Raw genomic sequence first — 24,059 nt, 5'->3', positions numbered from 1 at the left:
ATTTCATGTGCTACTGAATTTCTCTAATTTAAAATTTCACACAAGAATCTTTTCCTTTTAGACTTTCCCTAGATGCTTATTTTGAGTTGAAGACAGCTCTACTCACATAAACTTATTGCTTAATAAATTAGTCATACAAAAGGAAACTTCAGAATTCACCAAATAGATACAGAGGAACAAAAAAGAAAAAGGAACATTCCATTTTAGTGAAACATCCATAGTGAATTACGGAATAAAGCATATTGAGTGGCAAAGTTTTTAAAAGTTGCTATGCCCGGAAGAAGGCTATTCTCTTTGATTATCCTCAGTGATGCATTTTCTAACTTGTCTTCTTGACTTTAGGTTGCCTTCTTCATTTTTCTTCCTCCCAATACGAGCCCTTCGGCATAGCTAGCATTACGGACACTGACGGTATTTGGGAAGAGCTGCAAATGACATAGACTAAGAGAGACCGTATGCTGTTGAACGTGCAGCTGTCTTCCCGCTGGAGTAGGAAGAAAGCATACACCGCTGTGTCCCATTCAAAATACTTCACAGTCTTTAATGCTGTGCTCTTTGTATCATGCAGTATAGAAAAAATCTTAAGTTCCGAGTGCTGACGATATTCTTTAGCACCCAGAAATTAATCTTTGTGTGAAACAAGTACATAAAAATAATGGATCACCTTACAGATTGGAACACGCCACATCAAACTTCCGTGTCTATGGGGAAAACCTAATGCTGGTAAAAAAAAAATTTTCTCTCACCTAAGTAGAATAATTTGAATACTGTTTAATCATTGCCTCGGCATTTTGGTAAAGACTATTTTTATTCTCTTCACAGTATTTTCCTCTTTGAAAAGCAAAGTTTCGGTTTTTTTCCCTATGTGAAAATGACTATATATATTTTTTAAAAACTCCATTATTCCTTATTGGCAATATAAATAATCTTGTGCTTTTCGATGACGCCGATATCATGTTCCAGTTGCTTCATCTCTTCTTCCAGCTTCTGCTTGCGGATCTTCTTTGGGATGGAGTCGATGAACACCGAGAGGGACTGGAACTCCTTATGTACCTCTTCCCAGTTCTTCTTCAGCCCCTGCAAAGGGGATGAGAACTGTGAATACTACGGTAACTGCAAAAGTAATGTAACTGGCTAAAAAAATATATAGTGTACTGGTGAAGACAACTGTAACTAGGTAAAGGAAACTGATGAAAATAACTTTAACAAAACGATATGTATTTATCGCGTACTTGGCTACAGTAACAGAAAATATTGTGCAGAGGCCAAATCCTGTCCTCCACTGCGCACTCAATTTCCAGAGGGAGTATTTATTTGCTCTGTGTTTCATGTTACTGTTACTTGTTTTTGCCATTAAATATGCGTATGCAGAGTTAGGGGTAGTATGAAACGAAGCTCATAGCAAATGCTTTGGTAAAGACGAGAATCGATGTCCCCGCCCCCCACCCCAAGCAAGACATATTTTTGAACAGGAAATTATTTCTTATAAAAATTTTAGTTTTTTTCTTTAGAATTTTAGTTTTGAACCATTATCCCCATTCATCAAAAGACCTGATTTGGACTTGCACATTTGCTTCTATCTGGCTTAAATGGAATTGTACAAAATGCCCAAAATTCAATGTAACAAGAGATGATCCTTTGTGTATTTTTTCAATATATTAGAAAGAACTCTTCATATAATCAAGTGGGCTATACTTCCCATTAACGTCTACCCGAAATGACTGAGATGTCGTTAAATGTAACATGCATGCTAATTCAGTAATGTAGTTAATGTTTTATATTCTCAGAAGCTGACAAATGCAAAATTAGGGGTCTCTAAGGAGCAATAAAGGTTATTTTCGTCTGCCTAGTCCCCATTTCTTATCACAGTGCACTTAGAGGGTCCCATTGACAAAACGGGCTGAAACCTCTAATCAAATTCGAGTCATGAAATTTTTGCAAAATTAACACTTTCTGTTATTTACTAAGGGTACACAAATCACTTTATTTACACAAAAACAAAAAGTCTAACTGAAAGTAGAATTTAAAATATTGCCTTGAAGGGATGGTCCTTGAAATCCATGGCTATATATTTAGGTGTAAGAAAAGATGAGAAGTATCTTATATAGTAACATCTTCATAATAAGCCCTCATAGTACAACTTTAATCTTGTAGAAACTTTCAGGGGATAATAACATTTCAGAGGTTTATTCCTATGCTTAGGTAAAAATGATGATAGGGACGGCGCACACTGTTGGCCGGGGAAAGGGCAACAGATTTTTGAACCCTTATTGAGTGAGACTAGATGAAAGCTTTAAGGAAAGGGAAAGAAAGAGGGAAAATATCCAGGTTACATTTTAAAAAGAGGAGGATGGGTTAGTACAGTTCTTCATAGTGTATGAGATGTATTCCAAAAAGAGGTCCTCAGAAGAATTCTTTTTTCATAGCTTTTCATTGTGAAATGAGAAATCTGTTTCCACGGTGCCCCACGGGGCTGCCTACTGCACAGAGGAAATCTATGCATTTATACACTTTCAACTATCAAAGGTTTTTCATAGCTACTTGAGTGGTATGTCCACATTTTCTGTGGTCACAGCAGCTACACTTTTTCTCTGTAGCCTTTATCTTTTAAAGGATAGTTTGCTTTATCTGCTGGTGTGCACAAAAACCTTTGGATCAAAGTCAACAGGCAGGGATGGGAACTACATGTAACTCATATATTATATTGACATAGCCTCTCTGCTGTTCTTAAGACTTATTTTTGTTAGTTCATCTAAAAAATCTTTTATTCATTGCAGGAATAGTGATTTTCTTTTTTTCTTAATTGACTTCTCTCTCTTCTATTTTATTTTATGTTTTTATTGTTAGTTTGGGAAAAGCTTCAAGTAGGGAGAAGCGGTCATAAAATAAAGAAGAAGTGCCTTCAGTCCATGCTCCTTGTCCTGCTCTGGGCCTAGGGCAGGGTGTTGCGAGGTGGCTGCCCACGCCATCCCCTCCCCCGCCCCCCACTCTTTCGCCCTCCAGCCTCTGAGTCCAAGTTCAACACTGGTGGGAGGAGAGAGAGGTTGGGGCATTTCTTCTTCCTCTCCCTTAATGTTACCTGGACCCTAGTTCTGGCTCACGTGTCTGTGAGAGCAGCATGGCTCAGCGGCCCCTCTTCCAGGCTCCAGATCTTACCAGGCTCTGGTAACACTGTTTCTTGCCTCTGCCCTTTGAGCCTAGGGTGGTGATGGATTTCCACGGTCCTTAATCCTGGGGTGCTTCGGGGTTTTTTGTTGGCTCCCTTAGCCCTGCTTTCCTTCTGTAAATAGTTCCTTCATAAACGCCCTTCAGAATCCTGCCGAGGGTGCCTTGCATTTCCTGCGGGATCTCTGACCGACAGAGCTTCCTTTCGTCACTTCCCGTGCACGTGTGACACTGTAGTGGGGGAAGCGCTGGCCCAGCAGTTGGCCGATGTGGGCTTTAATCCCTGTGTAGCTACCGGATAGTTTTGTGACCAAGGGCAAATGTAAACCAAACTCTAAGTTCACCGACAGTAAAGAGGGCATTTGTCTTGCTCACAATAGTATCCCCTGGGCCGGGTATAGTGAATGAATAGATAAATGAACAAAACTTAATATATTTGCATTTTATATCCTCATATGTCAGATGAGAAGTGTGGAATCATTAGACCAGATGATCCTTTAGGTAGAATGAGACTGTTATTTTATGAAGAATGAGCAGGATGTGGCCTATTCAGGGACATACAGCTATATTGTCATAGTGCCGTGTGCCACTCTGAACCAGGGAGGGAAACATGACTCAGGGTTTGTCAGGAGCAGAGCTGGTCGTTTTGTTACCATGGCAGCTATATTACCTGGCTAATAAGGCATATAAGGAAGAGTCTGCTATTGTTCTATCAAACTCCGCAGTGACCGTATTAGGAAACTGAGGGCTGCTTATCCACTATAGCCAAAAAGACACAGGACCGAAGAGCCTTTTCCTCTGAGGGAAGTTCTTCCTCTCGTTTTCTGTTTTTGTTGTTGCTGTTTTTGTTATAATATAACATTATATCGGTTTCAGGTGTACAACATAATGATTTGATATTTGTATATGTTGTGAAATAATCAGCACGAGTCTAGTTACGATGTCACTGTACAAAGATACAGAATATTTTTTTCTTGTGAAGTCTTTTAAGATTCACTCTTTTAGCCACTTTCAAATATGTGATACGCTATTACTGACTATAGTCACCATGGTGTGCATTACATCCCCAGACTTATTTTATATGAAGTTTGTATCTCTTGATTCCCTTCACCCACTTCCCCTACCCCCCACCTCATTCCCCTCTGGCAACCACCACTCTGTTCTCTGTGTCGGTGAATTTTGTTTTGTTTGTTTTGCTTTTTAGATTCCACGTATAAGTGAAATCATAGAGTATGTCTTTTTCTGTGTGACTTATTTCACTTGGCATAACACACACACACACACACACACACACACACACACTCACAGGTATGCCACATCTTTCTCACCCATCCGTACATCAATGGGCACTTAGGTGGCTTCCATATCTTGGCTGTTGTAAATAATGCTGCAGTGAACATGGAGGCGCATATATAGTTTCAAATTAGTGTCTCCATCCTCTTTGGATAAATACCCAGACGTGGAATCGCTGGATCATTTGGTAGTTCTCTGTTTCATCTTTGAGGAACCTCCACACTGTCTTCCACAGTGGCTGCAGCAGTGTGCATTCCCACCAACAGGGCAGGTGGTTCCCTTTTCTCTGCATCATCATCAACACTTCTTATTTATTGTCTTTTTGGTAATACTCATTTTGACAGGTGTAAGGTAGTATTTCATTGTGCTTTTTGATTTGCATTTCCTCGCTGATTAGTGATGTTGAGCATCTATTCACGTGCCAGTTGGCCATCTGTATCTCTTCTTTGGGAAAATATCTATCCAGATCCTCTGCCCATTTTTTTTTAAAGATTATTTATTGATTGATTGATTGATTTATTCGATGGAGACAGAGATAGAGACAGCCAGCAAGAGAGGGAACACAAGCAGGGGGAGTGGGAGAGGAAGAAGCAGGCTCATAGTGGAGGAGCCCGATGTGGGGCTCGATCCCAGAACGCCGCGCTCACGCCCTGAGCCGAAGGCAGACGCTTAACGACTGAGCCACCCAGGCACCCCCCTTTGCCCAATTTTTAACTGGATTGTGTGGGGGTGTTTTGTGGTGGTGGTTGAATTGTATGAGTTCTTTATATATTTTGGATATTAACTTCTTATCAGATGTATGATTTGCAAATATCTTCTTCCATTCAGGAGGTTGCCTTTTCATTTTGTTGATGGTTTTCTTCCCTGTGCAGAAGCTTACTAGTTTGATATGGTCCCAGCTGTTCATTTGTGCTTCTGTTGCTCTTGCCTTTAGAGTCAGAGCCCAAAAAACCATTTCCAAGACTGATATCAAGGAGTTTACCACCTATGTTTTCTTCTAGGAGTTTTATGGCTTCGGGTCTACATTCAAGTTTTAAATCAATAATGAATTAATTTTTGCATATGGTGTAAGATAATGGCCCAGTTTCATTCTTTTGCATGTGGTTGTCTAGTTTTCCCAACACCCTTTTTGAAAAGACTGTTCTTTTCTCATTGTATATTCTTGCCTCTTTTGTCATAAATTAATTGACCACATATGCATGGGTTTATTTTTGGGCTCTCTATTCTCTCTATTGGGTTCTTTCCATCTATGTGTCTGTTTTTATGCCATTACCATATTGTTTTTAAATTACTATATCTTAGTAATATAGTTTGAAATCGGGGAGTGATTTGAGCCATCTTTTCATCCCTGGAATAAATCCCACTTGATTATGGTAAATGATACATTTAACGTATTGTGGAATTGATTTGCTAATATTTTGTTAAGGTTTTTTGTATGTACGTTCAACGGGGATATTTATGGCCTATGATTTGCAAGTGTATGTGGTGTCCTTGACTGGTTTTAGTATCAGGGTAATGCTGGCCTTGTAAAATGAGCTTGGAAGCATTCCTTCATGTTCAATTTTTTGGAAGAGTTTGAGGAGGGTATGTGTTAAATCTTTGAATGTTTGGTAGAATTCATCAATGAAGCCATCTGGCCCTGAACTTTTATTTGTTGGGAGTTTCCTAATTACTGATTGAATCTACTTACTAATACTTGGTCTATGTAGATTTTCTACTTCTTCATGATTCAGTCTTGGAAGATTGTATGTTTCTAGGAATTTATCCATTTCTTCTAGATTGTTCAAAATGTTGGCATATAACTGTTCATAGTAGTCTATTATGATCATTTGTAGTCCTGTGTTCAGTTGTAACTTTTTCTCTTTCATTTCTGACTTTATTTATTTAAGCCCTCTCTTTTTTTTTTCTTAGTGAGTCTAGCTAAAGGTTAATGTACTTTATTTTTTTAGAGAACCAGCTCTTACTTTCATTGATCTTTTCTAGTCTTATTGGTTTCTATTTCATTTATATCCACTCTGATCTTTATTATTTTCTTTTTTTCTAGAATGTTGGGCTTCTTTTGCTCTTCTTTTTCTAGTTCCCTTAGCTATAAAATTAGGTGGTTTCTTTGAGATTTTTATTGTCATAAAATTCCCTCTTAAACTGTCATCCCATAGATTTTGGTTGTATTTCTATTTTCATTTGTCTGAAAGTATTTTTTTAAAAGATTTTATTCATTTATTTAGGGAGAGAACATGAGAGAGGGGGGAGGGGTATAGGGAGAGGAAGAGAGAGAATCTCAAGCAGACCCTGCACTGACTGTGGAGCCCTACACAGGGCTTGATCCCACGACCCTGAGATCATGACCTGAGCCGAAACCAAGAGTCAGACACTTAACTGACTGAATCATCCAGGCACCCCCAAAGTATTTTTTGAATTCTCCTTTGATTTCTTCATTGATCCATTAGTTGTTCATTAGATTATTGTTCAATCTCCATATGTTTGTGATTTTTCCAGTTTTCTTCTTGTAATTGATTTCTAGTTTTGTGCCATGATGGTTGGAAAAGATGCTTGCTATGATTTCAATCTTCTTAAATTTATTGAGACTTGGTTTGTGGCTTAACATACGATCTTTCCTGGAGAATGTTCCATGTACACTTGAGAAGAATGTGTATTCTGGTTTGGATGGAATGTTCTGTATCTATCTGTGAAGTCCATCTGGTCTAATATGTTGTTTAAGTCTGAGGTTTCCTTATTGATTTTCTGTCTGGATGGTCTATCCATTGGTGTTTTTTCCTATTTTTCAACATTGGTTAGATAGAAAAACCTGGCTTTCACAAAAGCATGTACTTTCTATAAATGGTAGAATTCAAACTAGAGAGAGATGGAGTGGGAGAAGGAGAAAGAGAAAGAGCAAGAGAGAGAGAGAAGGGGGGGGTGGACCAAAACCCAGTACTCTGAAAATGACATCCAAAGTCCCACCTCCATGTCTGCCAGCCTTCTTGCCTACCTTCTTCCTTTCTTCTTTCCAGCACACCAATATTAAAGCTCTGTGTTTATAATAGACACTGAGTTAGGCACAAAGGAGACTGCTGTCAACAAGAAGACACAGTCTTTGCCCATAGGTCAATTCTGCTGTCTGGAAGACCTTTTTACTGTGCAGTTTAAGGCCCACCTACATCCTTCAGTGGATACTCTGTCTTAGGACTTGATAAAACTTACAATCTTCTACACACACACACACACACACATCTACATACATACGTATATACATATCACCTCTCATCCATTATATTACGACATTATCTATAGTAGAATTTTATCTTATGTCTTTTTAATATCCTTGAGGCTTAGCATGACACTTAATGCAAAACAGGAATTTAGTAAATGTTTGCTAATGATTATGACATTAATAAAATGTTAAGAATTTATAACAGCATACAAATCCATTTTCAAGAGAAGTTAATGTGGAAAAAAAAATTTTCTGGTCACTAGAAATGACTTTTGTAGAAATCTTTCAAAATAACAAAGTAAGAATAAAGTACTATTTTTACCTCTACAAGAGATATCATGACTATAGAAGAGTACAATTAGGTGCTTAATTAATACTCTGTAAAGATATTTTAAATGCTTCAGATAAAAGTCTTGCATTAAACACATAAGGTCATATATTTTTAAGCCTATTTTATTCAAAACAAGGAAAATACATAAAAAACCTAACACCTGGTTATTTTAAAATTGGACGTTTGGCTTATAGGAAAGGAACAAAAAAAGTTGGTCTAGGAGCAGTTTCAATTATTCTAGAGCTCCATCTAGTGAAAAACATCTATTTTATGGATATCAGTTTTGAAAAATTCAGGGACATGACAATGAAAATAAAAATGCCTTTTCACTTTACTTACGCATGTTCGTTGAAGGAGAAGGTAGGCTTCCTTACCACACTAACTACCCCCAGGAAGAAACAGAAGCTCGCAAATTTGGAAACAAAATATTATTCAATAATTCCTAATTGCAACTTTTGCTCTCCCCAAAGAGCCAGTGTGCTGTACGTAGCCCTCACCATAACCAAAGAGAGTGTTCTGATTTCAAAGTCAAGGTGCAGGCTTTCATATTCATTGATAATGGACCATTCTTTCAAAGATGTTCCAAAGTACTACATATGAATATAAATTACAGAACAGTTACCTGCAGAACCGCCTCCCTTTCTTCATCGGAGAGCCTTTTCATTGCTGCTTTCCTAAGGTTTTCCTGGATATAATTATCATATTCTTCTTGGGCTTTCTTTACTTCTTCATTTCGCTTACATATATATTCAGGTGTGACGCCATAATCCTTATAAGAATTTTTCAGAAAAAAAATTAATATCCTGAATGCAATCTTGTATATGTGTACATATCAACTAATGATTGGGAGAAAAAGAAATGTTACAGATTTTTTTGAGCAAAACATGACAAATTGACAAAATTTAATGTTTTTTTTTTTTTTTTCTTTTCCCATTGGGAACTAGTTGATTCTATGTCTTTTAAAACCATCTGAATTGTTATTGTGGCTGCTTGTTTTTCTCTTCTGAAGTTTCCAGCCCCTGTTCCTGGCTGATGACTCAGTCCTTGTTTCACCTCTAAGAGTTGGCTTTTCTTTATTTCTTTTAGGTGCTCCAGCTTTTACCTTTAAAGATCTTGAATATCTTGAGGTCTCTTTTACAAGTTCTTGTTATATAAGAGAAGATAAATGCTTCCAAAGTATTATAAAAAAACAAATACATGACGCATGTCTGCTTTAAGTAAAAACTGAGTTGGGACCTTAAGGTGGTTTTTGGAATGCAAAATCGATTTTTAAGGTTCCTGGGCTGCTTACAAGGACTGACAGTGAAGCAATCTGTTGTGATTTTTTCAGACTAGTAAATATGCTTGATATCACTGTGTACAGAAACAGATCTACTCCTTACTTATTTTTCAAAAAATTATTTAAGAATGTACTTGATGCCAGGTATACCAGTGAATAAGAAAGGCAAAGTTGCTGTCCTTATGGAATGTGCATTCTATGGTGAGGGAAACTCACCAAAAATAGAGTATAAAGTAACATATGCATCAGTGTTCCAAACTGAAACAAAGAATAGTAAGGGGGAAGAAAGAAATAGGATCTATTTTAGATAAATAAGGAGGTCAGTGAAAAACTCTTAGAGGAAGCAGCTGTTAAGAAGTATGATAGCCATTAAAATTATTCATAAACATTCTGGTTCTTCTCCTTCTAGGCAGTTGATGGGACAACACTTTCCTGATCCCCTTGGAGTAAGATGTGATCATGTGACGTGACTTGCCCAGTGAGAGTGGAAGTGACCTCTGTCCGTTTTGGGTAGAAGCCTCAAGAATTAACAGATGACTTGCCATGTTAGTATTCTGTTTAGTATAATGATGGGAAATATTTGGGGCTGCCTGGGTCTTGGAATGAGGACAAGAAGCAGAGCTTCCAACCCTTAATGGACATGGAGCATAAGCAAACAATAAAACTTAGTTGCTTTTAGCTACTAAAATCGGGGGTTATTTGTTACCAAAGCATAACTTAACCCATCCTGGCTAAAAAAGGGATAGTTTGAAATCCTAGCCATAAATGTGCTCTGGCAAGTTGCAAAACACTCTACAAATAAATCCTAAGAGCACAGTATTCTGGTAAGTTAGTGCAGTGGTAAACAGTCCAACTCATTTCAGGAAACACCGAGGGCAAAACCTCATTACAGCTAAGTAGTTACTGATGCTCCTAACAGATGATTCTGAGTCATCGCGAAAGGATTAGATTATATTTGGCATATTCTGTTTAATAAAGGGGATAACGTAATACATTTCAGGAAAAAGAACTATCTCGCAAAAGGGCAAAAGCTTCAGTGATCTGAAATATTCCCACGTGCTGGGTCACTGAGGGCTGATGCATATTCTTAATGTTAATAATTAATAATACCCACTCTCTATGGAACTTCTATTAGGTGCTAGATACCGTGTCAAGCGCTTGATAGATTTTATATCCTCTAATCCTCACTACAACTCTGTGATAAATCTAATAATGTGTAAAAGTTCACAGGGTTAAGTGGCGGAGTCAGAATTCGAAGTGACGTCTCACTCTCATTGCTCTAGACCTCAGGCAACCATCAGTGCTCTGGTTTGTTTTCACAGATGCTTTCCCATGGCACAAATGGGCATACAATATTTTATTTGAAACTAAAACATGAGGTTCACTCACTTTTTCTAAAAAAATGACATTGCCCTTTGAAGACTTGATCTCTCACTTACCATTAATAGGTTTTAAAAACTTAACTCTGAGCAGTGGCGAGTAAGTTGAGAAAGTCTTTCGTGAGCTCTGAATGCCGGCCAGCAACCCCAAGAGTGTGACAGGTGCAGAGCGTGGCTTGGTAAACAAGCACAGGGAGACTAACTTAATATTTTTCTGTCTCCATGATGAGTGCTCTCAATTTGCTGTTCAGGGCAGAAAATGTACTGAAGCGGACAGCTTAGGCAGAAGGCAGCCAGAAGGAGGGGCACGGTGTGGACAGTTGGTGGCATAACCAGTAAAGGAGAAGGGTTTTTACATCATAGCGGACAAATAATGGATTGGAAGTTGCCTTAAAGAACCAGCCAGAAGAGTGAAATTTCTGTTTTTCCACCCCGTAGGGGACAAGGGCTATAAGCAGCCTTCGGGGCACAGGAGGAAGCATTCATAGAAGCTGGAAATAACTTTATCGCCACGTGCTGCCAACCCCTAGATACCTGCTAAGGTCTCTCAAAAGTGTCTTAGCTTATTGAGTGACAAGAGCTTCGCAGACAATAAGTGGTGGACTCCGACAACGGCCTCGAGGTTCCCGTTTGATTTGGAACAGGCACCGGATTCATCGTGGTAGATAACTAAACCCCTCAGACATCACTGCTGCAACTTCTATTTTTCCTCTTCCTTTCTTCCTTCTGTCCTCCCTTTCTTGTTTGCTACAACTTATTATTATGGATTGTTACTCTTGAGGATTTTGCACTCATATTTTACTATGTGTGTTCCAAGCGATTTTGCACTCTGTAAGTATACAAAGTAAAATAGGTTTTGTATGAGGTTATTTTTGTAAGCTTTTTAAATTTTAAAGATCTTCTATATTTAAACAACCTGAAGCTCCTATAATTTTCAACAGTAAAATTGTATGCCTATCTCATAAGCACTTTTTCAGATAGAGATGAAGGTCCCCAAAGGACTAGATTATTGTACAGTACTTTCAAGGTCTGCTTTATTCCACACACATTCAAGTTGAAATTGTAATGTGAATTATTTACACTACATTGATAGGATGGATGGCTCTAAAATTATTTTCCTCTTCATTTTTCCTCATTCTGTTACCAAGATACTACAACCCGATGACTAAATCTTTGGACTTTCCGAAAGGTTATTTCTTAGTAATGACTCATAGTAATGACTACGCTGTTCATGAAATTTCCACCACACTAAAAATTAACATCTTTTAGGGAATGTTTGCTATAATTGTTAAATATATTCATAATTGAAATTAAGGGAAATAACTAGAGTTTTCCTCTACTGGACTACTTGGTGTTATTCTCTCCAAATTCTCCGTAACTTCATCACATTAGATTTGGCCCAAACACCACATTAGATTTGGAGGAATAATTTGCCCAGTGAGAACACTATTAATAATATTATGGATAATCATTATGAACACCATACTTAAATTATTTGCATTTAAGGTCTCATTAATACATCACAAGGCTACCTTTTTATTGATGTATTTCGGAACTAGTCCTGAGGTTTCAAGATCATGCTTGTCTCCAGTTCTTTTGTCAACATAAATTGGTTTAGGCTTTTTAGCCACGCCCATAATGACGTCAGCTGCATTTGTATTTATAAAATTTTTGTCGCTCTGTATTCCCATGAGTGGATGTTCAGTCCTCAGTGGCACGGGAGGCTTTCTGGGCTCGTTCCGATCAAACTTTTTTTCTGTTAAACATAACATTTTCTTGTTAATATTAGATTATAAACATTGCTATTCAGTACTATCATATCTAGATATTTTACCACTAGTATATTAGAGTTTTATTAATACCATATTCAAATATTTAGGGGAAAATCAGTAATCATAAATGCCAAAAATTAAGTGCAACATAATTAATATGTTGAAGAACGGTATACAAATTTAAGGGAAGAAGATAAGCACCCCAATCATATGCCAGCTAACTAGTATATTTTTACTAGCTATTGTAAAAATATTTTCTAAAAAAGATATCAAAAATAAATGTTTAGCTTTTTCACTGAAAAAAATTCAAAGAAACTTCGAAACTCTTTTCTGAGTACTAGCAATATTACTAGTAATTGTTTTTTCAGAGGAAAGTTACTGTAAAGTCATCAATAACTCAAACTTGATGAAAGTCCAAGAATTATGGATTTTTTTCACCAGAACTTTTATTATAAGGCATGAAGATCATGTAATAGCCATGTCCCCAACATGCACCTTAATGAATAAAAATTACCAACACAGCTGAAGTTTCTAATTCGTTCCTCCCTGATTGCATCTCACTTCCTAAAATTACTACTATCCAGAATTGATCTTATTTATTTCTCTCTACCACATTCTCTTCATTAGCAGCAGATGAGACTGGCCATGTTTACACAACCTCTTCAACTTGACCATTCTGACTCCTCCACTTTGATGGAGCCACATCAAAACAAGAATGCTAAATGTAAGATAAGCTAAAATGTGAGATAATCACAATTTATTTCCAAGAACTAAAAGCAACAGCCATCTTGACAAAACCTTACCCAAATCTTAATCCCACACAATTACTAGGTACTTTGCCTTTATTCATTTCTGTTTGAACTTTTTATGAGTTTATGTAACTTTGATTAGTGGAAAAGAGATACTTACTATTAAATGTCTAAGGCCTGGATAAACCTCTTGCAATGGGCTGAATTGTGTCCCCTCCAGTATACATATGTGGAAGCTCTAACACTAGTACCAAATACGTTTCTGTTTAAGCCACCCAGTCCGCAATATTTCGTTATGGCAGCCCTAGCAAGCCAACACTGCTGATATTAATTCCACACACCCAGAAATATTATCAAGGGGTTTTTGAATAGTTACTTATTCATTAATTCACACACTGTGTTTTTGTTGAGAAATACTACGTCCCCAGTTAATGTCCTCGGAACTGCAGATATAGTAATGAACATGAGACAAGTCCCTGTTCTCATGGAATTTACGTCATGGGAGGAAAGAAAAAATAAAATTTAATACGTAGACTATAATATATGTATTTGCTTGAACTATATGTGAAATTGTTTACTGTTTCTGATCTACCAAAATTGTATCTTCCGATTTAACGTATTAATGAGATGTTGTGAGCATTGTTAGAAATTGAATTTGTAGTAAGGAGGGCACGTATTGCATGGTGCACTGGGTGTTATACGCAAGTAATGAATCATGGAACTTTACATCAAAAACTTGGGGTGTACTGTATGGTGACTAACATAACATAATAAAAAATTATTATAAAAAAAAAAAGAAATTGAATTTGGAGTTCCTATAAAGCCTGGAGCAGAGAATAAGGGCTCGTTGTTACAACCCAAATAGCTTCCTTCTACCAGATACATTCAACCAAATGAGGTCTGCATAATCTGTTTGCCTAAAAAACTAGAGTTATCTATTCTCTAGACGTTCACTTGGAAAACATTAAGAGGCCCAATTTAATTATGAATTGAAAGTGCATGCAAAGGTAACTCTAAGGAAATCTGCAGCGTTAGAAATGTATATAAGAGGGAAAACTGAATTCTTAGAAAATGAGGAAACAGTTTAGAAAGGCTGATAATTCATTCTTACGTGAGTAAATTACAACCCTTGACTGGCTTTGGTTGTCCGCCCGATGGTGCCTAGAGCCGGCCCTGTCTTTTCGTCATGTTAATCTATTTAAACCTCACCTTTTCTGTCATCCCAGGTGTAGGGGTTGGCAGTGGGGTGAGGCTTGAAAAATGGCATGAGGGCGTCTCTTCACAAGTTATTTGGTAGCTGTGATAATAAATCTGAAAACCAAATGGTTTGTTTTTTATCAAAATGGCAAGGTCAACACAGCCTTGTCATGCAGATGTTCTATCATTTGAAGTTAGAGAAATGTTCATGTATCTGTAAAGTATCGTTCAGTGTGTCTAGCAAATTACTCTCTTCAAAACTATTGTGTTCAAAATGACAGAATATTCGAAAAGAGACTGGAAGCGGCCTTGCTCTACATTACCTTTAACTCATTGGATTGAACTCTTGCAACACCCCCACCTTCTTGATTATTCACGAGGCTAATATAATTTTGTGTTTGTTTTGTCCTGTTATAAGGGGAGAGAGAGACTTCATCTCTTTTTCCTTATTTGATATTTAGGATTTATATGTTTGGTAGTTGTGTTATATAATGTGCTTAACTCCAGAGAGGATACATGAGAACCTAAATAATATCATTGAAATAAACTGATTCCATTTTAAGATTTTCCAGTGCTCTCAAGTGGTTGTGGGTCACAAAGTACCAAGACTCCCCTTGAGAAATATACAAAAGAGACTTTTGAAAGACATGAATTTATGCAAAAATGTTGTATTTTTAGATTTGCTTTTTCCATCTTTCCTGATAATATCCTCATCCTTTGTCATGCCATTATGGGTTATGAAAGGGGATTGTGGGATATAAAATATTGCCAAAGGGAGAAGTAGTTTCACTTTTGTCAAAAGGTACAGCCTAGCTGGGCTTGAGATGTTGCATTATTTCCTTGATGCCAGGCAACAGAAAAAGGCTAACTGTAAAAGAGAGAGACTAATTTCCCTGTCCTCTCTATCATCCTAAAACATCAGGAAAGACACACCCAGGATAGGAAGAAGCTGCTTCCATGCATACATACCCGTCTGTTTTCCAGGTGGCCTTTTTCCTAATAGCTATATACTCTATGACCATGATTAATTACATAATTTGCAAAGCCTACTACAAGATGACGACGTGGAGCTCCTTGATCAAAAATTAAGAATTTCAAGAGAGCAAAGCAGAGCATTAAGCCAAACTTCTAAGCACACGGCCCTGTGTGACTACACACAGGCCCAAGAAGTTGGCTTTGTCTCCCACTCATTCATGAAGCCTCCTCCATGACACCTGACTCATTTACTGTCTTAATGGTCTTAGAGATCTGGGACAGTTAAAGCCCATGCCTGATAGTTGCTTCAACTGGTATAACAGTTGTGAGTCTCATCTCTTACAGAAAAGACCAGATAGTGTTTAGAAGCCACACAATCTTCTCACTGGGGTTTCGAACTCTTCTTGTAATTGTTATTTGTTACTGAGATCATCTGGCTAGGGACCAAGATGGTGAGGCATGTGGGGCTGGAGGTGGGGCTTTACTGGCTAGTCCACGATGTAGGTCAGATGCTTGTACCATCACAGGGAAAGTCGATTTTGGGGACAACTTAGTATTCTCCACCTTCTTGTTCCACTACATTCTCTACTACTACTTTCTCCTAGAACTTCAGATTCTGTTAAATATGAGGTAAACTTCTCACCTGTGAACATTCGATATTCATTGACTGTAAGATAATTCTAGTTAATTGATCTGTTAGCCCTTTTACTATTAAATAGAGTGATAAAACCTACTGGGTGGTAGAGGTTTTTCCTTTGAATGTTTCTTCAGGAAATCCTTTGGAGAAGGTACTTCAACTTTTGGTGGTCCCATAGTCTTCATTGCAGTTTTATGTTTTTGCATGTTATCTTTTACAGATGTCTTAAAAATGGATATGTACCTAAAATTAAAAAAAAAAAAAGTTGTAGCATTTGTATTTCCAGTAAAAGTGATTTCAAGTTTAAGAAAAGATATACACTTTAAATATATATAAGTCTATATTCATTCAGAGACAGACATAAAGTGTGATTATCTGAGCCCTGTCTATCAAGCACCCTTGATGGAAGCTTTGCCCTCAGAGAGAGGCTCCAGGGTCAAGGTTATAATATTTCCTTGTTAACTTGTGAACATGTGTAGCATCGACAGGGATGTCGCCTCTCCCATTCCTGATATTGGTGAATTGTGTCCTTGTTCTCTCTGCTGATCTGTTTAGCTAGGCATTTATTTCATTGATCTTGTCATTGTGTTTCTCTAATGTTCACATGTTTTCCATTTCAGTGATTTCCACACTTATCTTTGTTATTTCCCCTTATTCTGGTTTAATTTGCCCTTCTCGATTGAGTTTCTTAGGGTGCATCTTTAGGTATTTGACTTTAAACTTAATCGTTTCCTATTAGAAGTATTTAAAACTGTAGAATTCCTCTAAGCCTGCTTATAGCTGCATCCCACGATATGCTTGTGTCGTCCTTTTCATTCAGCTTACAATACTTTCTTAAATCTTTTCCGTTATTTTCTTTGACTTAAGAGTTTCCTTAGATGTGCTTTGTTTGGTTTCCAAATATTTGGGGATTTTCCAGATGTCTTTCTGATTTCTAATTAATTTCTACTATGGCTAAAGTATATATTTTGTACAATTTCAATCCTCTTAAACTTTCTGACACTTGTATTGTGGCACAAAGTAGAGTCTAACCTGGTAAATGTTCTATATACAGTCAAAAAGAAAATGTACTTGGCTGTTGCTGGCCGGAATGTTCTATAAATATCACTCAGGTCACACTGGTAGTATTTTCAAGTGGTCTACTAATTATGGAAAAATGTTGAAATCTCTGACTACAATTGTGGATTTGTTCGTTTCTTCTTTTAGTTCTATCAATTGTTGCTTTCTGTATTTTGAAATTCTGATCATAGGTCATAACATTTAAAATTACCAGATCGTCTTGAAGCGACTACTTCATCATTATGAAGTAAAGTTCTTTATTCCTTTTGAAACTCTGTACTCTAAAATCTACTCTATCTCGTATTAACAAAACCACCTCAGGACTCCTTTGATCTGTGGCAACACAGTGTTATTCCATTCTTTGACTTTTTACTTATTTTGTGACTATTTGTTAAAGGGTTGGTTTTTTTTTTTTTTATGGAGGGCACAGAAATTTAACTTTTTCTAATCTCTTTTATTTGTTTAGACCATTAATACCTGATGTAATTTTAAAAATACATTTGTGTTTAAATTTTCCATCGCGCTATTTGTTTTCTACATACACCTTTGTTCATTCTTCCTCTTTTTGTTTCACCTTAGTTTTTATTTTTGTTTGACTTTATTTTGTGGATATTCTAAAGTTTACAATATACATGTTTAACTTACCAGAGCCTACCTTCAAGTAACATTATACCATGTCACACACAGTATAAGAACTGTACAAAAGAATATTTCCATTTACTCCTCCTCCCACCTTTGTCCCAGTGTTTATTTTACTTCAATGTGTTATAAAACCCATAATTCATTGTGATTAATCCCCTGTAAAAAGCTAACTATATTTTAATTAAATTTAAAGAGAAAAAATAATTTCTAATATTTATCGTATATTTACCATTTCCAGTGTTCTTTATTTCATTATGTAAATCCAAATTTCCAACTTATACCCTTTCTTGTGCATTAAGGACTTTGTAACTTCTGGCTTCTATTGTTTCTGATGAGATATTTGCTATCTTTCTTCTTCTGTATTCGATGTTTCTTTTTCCTTTGGCTGCTTTTAAGATTTTTCTCTTTATTTCTGGTTTTAAGAAATTTGATTGTAATATCCCTTGGTATGGTCTTCTTCTTCTCCTCCTCCTTCTTCTTTTTCTTCTTTCTGCTTAGGGCTCATTGTGATTCTTGGATTTGTGGATTTGGAAATTTCATTAACTATGTCAAAATTTTGGTCATTATTCAAGTATGTTTTCTATTTACCCATCTCTCTCCTCTCCTTCTGCAATTCTAATTATACTTACGTTAGGCTGCTTGATGTCGTCTACAACTCACTGATTCACTTTTTTCCTTTTCGGTTTTTTCCTTTCATTTTGTATTGTTCTATTACTTTGTCTTCAAATTCAACAGTATTTTCTTCAGTGTTTTAGCTACTGTTAATCCCATCCAGTAGACCATTTTCATTCTAGAAGTGGTATCCTTTATGTCTAGAAGTTAGAATTTGGTTTTGTTTTTTGTTTTTTTGTTTTGTTTTGTTTTGTTTTTGTTTGGTCTTTTTTTTTAGTCCTTCCATTTCTCTTTGTATCTTGCTCATGTTTTCCTCTACCTTTTTGAATACATAGAGAATATTTAAAATAATTTTAATGCTCTTGTCTACTAATTCTCTCATTAATGTCATTTCTTTGTTTGTATTGACTGATTTTTCTTTTGGTTATGGATTATATTTCTGGGTCCAGAAAAGCTTTAAGTCTAGCTCTAATTTGGCCCCACTACTGAGGCAGGCAATATACTTTTGAGTGGACTACTCAATGCCCTGTGCCCCAGGAGGTGTTTCCACTCTGGCTGGTGGGAATTCAAACTTTATCCGGCTCTACTCTCTTCTGTTGGTTATGTTTCTGGCCTCTGTAGGTTCATTGCATACATGTAATGTCAACCAAAGATTTCAGAAAAATCTTGCATATTTCTACAGCACACACACTCCCTCTCTTTTTCTCTCTCTCCGGCTCTCTCCTCTCTGGTACTCCGTGTCTCTGTGCTATGAACTCTACATGCCTTGAACTCCCCAGGCTCTGAACTCTGTCCCATTTAACTCAAGGAACTGCTGGGTTTTGTTTAAATTCCTCTTCTCTGGACTTTGGCCTGGAAACTCTCTAGGAAGAATGGTGAGGCAATTGTGAGTCTTGTTTCTCTTCTCCTAGGGATGACTGCTCTGTGCTGCTTGTTGTCCATTGTCTGAAAACCATTGATTTACACTTTTCCCCCCTATTGTTTTAGTTGTTTAAGGTGAGAGACGAAATTCCATCCTTGATTGGACACAGAAGTTTAGCTATACCACTTTTAACAACTTGTACTCTCTTCTTACACAATCTGGATAAATTTCTTTGGAGCAACACTGAATTGCTTCTTGCTTTTTGGGGACTTCCTCAATCTTAAATTCAATAGCTAAGGATTAATTATGGTCTAAACTGAATGAGCTCATTAGATACCTTCAGAAAATAATGTTCAATCCAAACTTGTGCCTTAAATTTCATACGCAGGTTGGAACTGGCAGATATTATCTCTTGATTAATGAAATAACTTTCCTTGTGGTAAGAAAAGAGTATGTATACTCTCACCTCTTTTTAATTTTCAATCTTGTGATTCAATACATTATTTTGTGAGCTGAAAATACGTTTTGTTACATGAAACAATACGTTTTATTCTATTTGAATAATTTTTTGCTTTTCCAAATTACAAAAATAGAAAACAATGATGAAACTAATATAATGGTATATGCCAGTTACATCTCAATTTTAAAAAATGAATAAAAATCTAGTTTTCCTCAACCCATTTTCCAAATAAATTCAGTTTTCTATATTTCTATTTATGTATGAAATATAACTTGCTTTTTAAAACTTAATACAATGTGATCTCTTTCCATGTTAGTACATGTAAAGTTTACTTTCTTTTCTTTACAAGAGATGAAAAGAAGTGTTATTATTATGGAAGTCTGCAGAGACTGGACAGCCAAATTAAAAATCTGAATAACAATTTCTAACACTAGGTACAAAATTCTGAGACCATATATTGGAACAATGGGAATTTTAACTTAAAATTTCACTATACTAAAAACAAAGGCTTTGGAATATTTTTGACATTCTTTGAATAGAAGTTCATTTGAAAGGACTACTGCTTTCCCCAATTGAATTATTGGCTACAAATTGTCTGAATCTCAGGAGAAAATGATCCTGTCATCTAAGATTTCACAATAGTCAAGACTGCTTAGCAAAGTTAGATACATAACTAGACTTTAAACGAAGAGATGTTACAAAGCCTCAGAAAATACAGATTTAACAGTATGGAAATTGGAAAAAAATGAAAGATAGTCCAAGAAGAATGAGGAGCTCTGCAAATGAAATTCCGACTACATGTCACAGTTAACATCAATGAAAACCAGAAAGCCTAAAAACAGCCAACTAGTGGGTGCTTACACATTAAATACTTCCATTTTTAAAAAAGTATGTACCCAGAAACTCCACAATGGTGAGCCTGAGGTCAATTTTGGAGCGCATCTAAAAACTTATAGAGAAGCAATGATTAAACAAGCCATTTGGAGTTTCAGTTCACTGAAATGAACATCATTTTTTAAAAAAGATTATTTGACTCATAAATCAGGCAAATACCTTAGATGTAATATACATCTTATGTTGGCAAAGCCTCTTATCCTTGCTGATAAGGTAAAGAAATATGAATTGATTAATGGATGCATATGGATGACTGACTGAACCCTCAAAATCTGTGTTGGTGTCAGCCTAAAAAGATGTGTCTAGTAGCCTACTAAAGAAGTAGCCTACTAAAGTGCAAAGTACTTGCCCTGTTCGATGACAGGTGGAGATATAAAAGACATACTTACTAGATTTGCAAAAGACACAAAGCTGGGAGGGATGGTTGAGAGAGTATATGAAAGAGTCAAAGTTCAAAACTATCTCCACAGATAATAATGAGTTTAGATCAAAAACAGTTACATTAATTATAAGATGGTAGAGACCAACCTTAGTCATAGTTCATGTGGAAATTTCAATGTGAGGCAATGGCAGGGAAATGAATGTCAAAATGCTAATGAGTGTATTAATAAAAGTATTGCGCTGCAAGGAAAGAGATATGGTACCATGGGCTGTTCAGTACATACCTAGAATATTACCTTAAACAAAAAGGAAAGACAGAATGATTGGAGACATTAAGTAACTGGAGCCATCAGTAGAAGGGTGACAAATTTGGTGAACATCTTGGAAACTATCTCAAGCATCATGAGCAACTGAAAGTTTGAAAATGGATTCATGGCTTCTCATTGACTTTAACACCGTTACATCTTGAGTCCCAGCTCATTAAGTTCAACTGCAAGAGGATGCCCTTCACCCCACTTTTGTTACATATATCCATTTTCTGAGTTCTCAGTTATCTGCATCTCTCATTAGGGTTTCCAATAATATATGGTTTTATTGTTAGTCAACATGTTCATGTTTATACTGTAGTGTCCCAAGGAGACTGTAACCTCTGAGATGTGGGAGATCACAATGCAGTTAAGTTGTTGAGGAATCCACTTCTTTGTGAAAGCTGGACATTTTTTGCTTATCTTGCAAAGAGCTGCAGTGAGCTTTCCTGAAGCTGGATTTGTAGCTCAGTAATGCAAATAAGTCTTGTAGGTTAATACATTTCTTTCTTATTATTAATTCTTCCCATTAGTAAGGGGATTGGGTCAGGACAAGTAAATGTTAGTGTGGTGAGAGGAATGTGTTATCATGCTCTGTTTTTATATATCGGTGGTTTGCTTGCCTGACACATTATCACATTAAAACCTTCTCAGGGTTGTTGCAAACAGCGTAGGTTGTTGTGGATAGTCTCACTCTAACAGAGAGAGTTCTTTGGCACATTTGGATGCCTTCTATTCCCTTCACCAGGAGTTCCTTTTCCCTACTTAGTCCTTGAGAGTCAACTAAGGAGTTTGTGCTGTCACTTCCAACATTTCCCAAGAGCATTCTCCAAGGGCAACGTTATACACATAACAGGGGCTCATTTATTGCTTGCCAAATGAATAAAGATTGTTCCTAGGAAATTTCGTGAAAAAATTACTTAGAGGCAGTAAAGGTGCATCTTTTTTAATTACCAGTGAACAAAACACCTATCTCATAAAATACCTTAACGTTCAAATTCAGTTCTCTATAGAAAATACAATCTACCGGTGGTTACAGAAAGGAGGAGCTTCATCTAATACAACATACAGGAATTTGTGACCAAAAATTCATTCAGCAGTTGTTAATTTGAATCCTTTTCCCAAACTCTGAAACTCCATCACATTTTACTTTACATTCCTCTTTCCAGTTTCAACTAGATTTTGAGAAGCTAATAGAATATAATATAGGTACTGCTCTTGTTAAAACTAGATACTCAGGCTTAAAATGGAAGGATTTGCCCACTTGTTGATGCTATGCACCTAAGTGATTACTGAAAGGAAACATAAAGATTATCTGGATCATTTAGTTTGTTTTACACATCAGAAAACAAATGAAAATTTATTAATGATTCCCAAACCAATTAGTTACAGAGCCTACTTTTTAGCCTAGTGCTTTTTCAATGTGGTTTTGACTTGCATCAGCAAAAGAAGGTAAAAACCAGCAAATATTTCGAGTACTAGGAGGAATAAAATTTTCTGCACTAGTCACCTTCTTTTCTCCCCATAGATTTACATAAGTTCTAAATTCCTACAGAGGTGGGGCGCCTGGGTGGCACAGCGGTTAAGCGTCTGCCTTCGGCTCAGGGCGTGATCCCGGCGTTACGGGATCGAGCCCCATGTCAGGCTCCTCCACTATGAGCCTGCTTCTTCCTCTCCCACTCCCCCTGCTTGTGTTCCCTCTCTCGCTGGCTGTCTCTATCCTGTCGAATAAATAAATAAAAAATCTTTGGGGCACCTGGGTGGCACAGCGGTTAGGCGTCTGCCTTCGGCTCAGGGCGTGATCCCGGCGTTCTGGGATCGAGCCCCACATCAGGCTCTTCCACTATGAGCCTGCTTCTTCCTCTCCCACTCCCCCTGCTTGTGTTCCCTCTCTCGCTGGCTGTCTCTATCTCTGTCGAATAAATAAATAAAATCTTTAAAAAAAAAAATAAAAAAATAAATTCCTACAGAGGATAGTAAATGAGATATTTACTTTGGAGTTAACTTTTTGAAATGTGGGGAACTTAAGGGCTCCTAATACCTTGTAAATATTTTAACTCAATTACATACTTTTGGGCCACCACCCATCTACTCTTCCTTCTATCCAACTATCAGATCCAGAGAAGACCTTAGAAGCTAATCTATTCTGTTTTACCAATCAAAAAACTGAGCTTCAGAATCAAACAAGAATTTATATTTGACAATAATCTCAGAAATAAATAACTACTCTCCCTTTAGAGAGGGAGCAGTAGTGTAGTCAGAAATAAAACAATGAACTCCTGAAACCAAATACCAAGTATCCTAACACAGGATAATATAAATGATTTTTTCTTCTCAACAGCAACAAGAAATTTCACGCTATTTTGTATACCACATCATGTATGAACAATTAAATAAATTACGAAACAATTACATACTGTATTAACAGGCATTTAACATAATAAAACGGCCCTCTCACAGCACTGGATGGCCCTCTCTGTGAATTGTGAGATGCGAAATACCTAGATTTGCAGCCACTTCCTTAGGCTGAAATCCAAGGCTACTTCAGTGAGACAAAAATATATGTTCTTTCTTTCTCAACGTCATATGATGCTCAGTTAACCCTAAATGGCAATAATTTTTCCCTCTTCTTGTTTCAAGTGATAATCTTTGCTTACCCACATACCTAGGAGGCTGGGGAGGCTCCTTCCAGTCAATAGGTATGAGGTTATAAATGCTCTCAGAAAAGCAAGTTGTATCCATGGCCACCAAAATGACTCCTTAAAAATATTCAGCTTTTTTTCTCACTATACCAACATCTGTCTTTTTCTTCACTGTTTCTCCTTTCCTACTCTTGTCTTCTCAGAGAACTACGGT

The 24,059-nt window shown here is 36.8% G+C and overlaps 1 protein-coding gene across 2 annotated transcripts; it reads right to left on the bottom strand.

Annotated features, from left to right (window-relative positions):
* Positions 1-846: 846 nt before the first annotated feature.
* On the bottom strand, positions 847-24,004 carry ENKUR (enkurin, TRPC channel interacting protein). Of its 2 annotated transcripts, XM_008711015.2 has the most exons (5): positions 23,869-24,004; positions 16,086-16,231; positions 12,191-12,414; positions 8,623-8,769; positions 847-1,077 (listed from the first exon to the last, which is right to left on the bottom strand). In XM_008711015.2, the coding sequence occupies exons 1-5, from the start codon at positions 23,943-23,945 to the stop codon at positions 901-903; spliced, it is 771 nt and encodes a 256-aa protein (XP_008709237.2). In that variant the 5' UTR covers positions 23,946-24,004; the 3' UTR covers positions 847-900. The 2 variants fall into 2 exon arrangements, 1 of the variants encoding a protein (XP_008709237.2); XR_005838913.1 differs by lacking the exons at positions 8,623-8,769; positions 12,191-12,414; positions 16,086-16,231; positions 23,869-24,004 and adding an exon at positions 3,157-3,251 and having other exon boundaries at positions 993-1,077.
* Between the last annotated feature and the right edge of the window lie 55 nt (positions 24,005-24,059).

This window comes from Ursus maritimus, unplaced genomic scaffold, assembly GCF_017311325.1.
Source record: "Ursus maritimus isolate PB19 unplaced genomic scaffold, ASM1731132v1 scaffold_31, whole genome shotgun sequence".
NCBI classification, from domain to species: Eukaryota; Metazoa; Chordata; class Mammalia; order Carnivora; family Ursidae; genus Ursus; species Ursus maritimus.
Note: the sequence above shows the minus strand (reverse complement) of the source record. Positions and strands in the feature narration are given on the sequence as shown.

Excerpts from the sequence above, each read along its gene's own strand:
- ENKUR (XM_008711015.2), bottom strand. The coding sequence starts at position 23,945 with ATGGATACAACTTGCTTTTCTGAGAGCATTTATAACCTCATACCTATT. Across the intron at positions 12,415-16,085 it reads GGAAAAACCTCTACCACCCA|AAAAAAAGTTTGATCGGAAC; the intron begins GTAGGTTTTATC and ends TATGTTTAACAG. Across the intron at positions 8,770-12,190 it reads CGAAATACATCAATAAAAAG|GATTATGGCGTCACACCTGA; the intron begins GTAGCCTTGTGA and ends AATTCTTATAAG.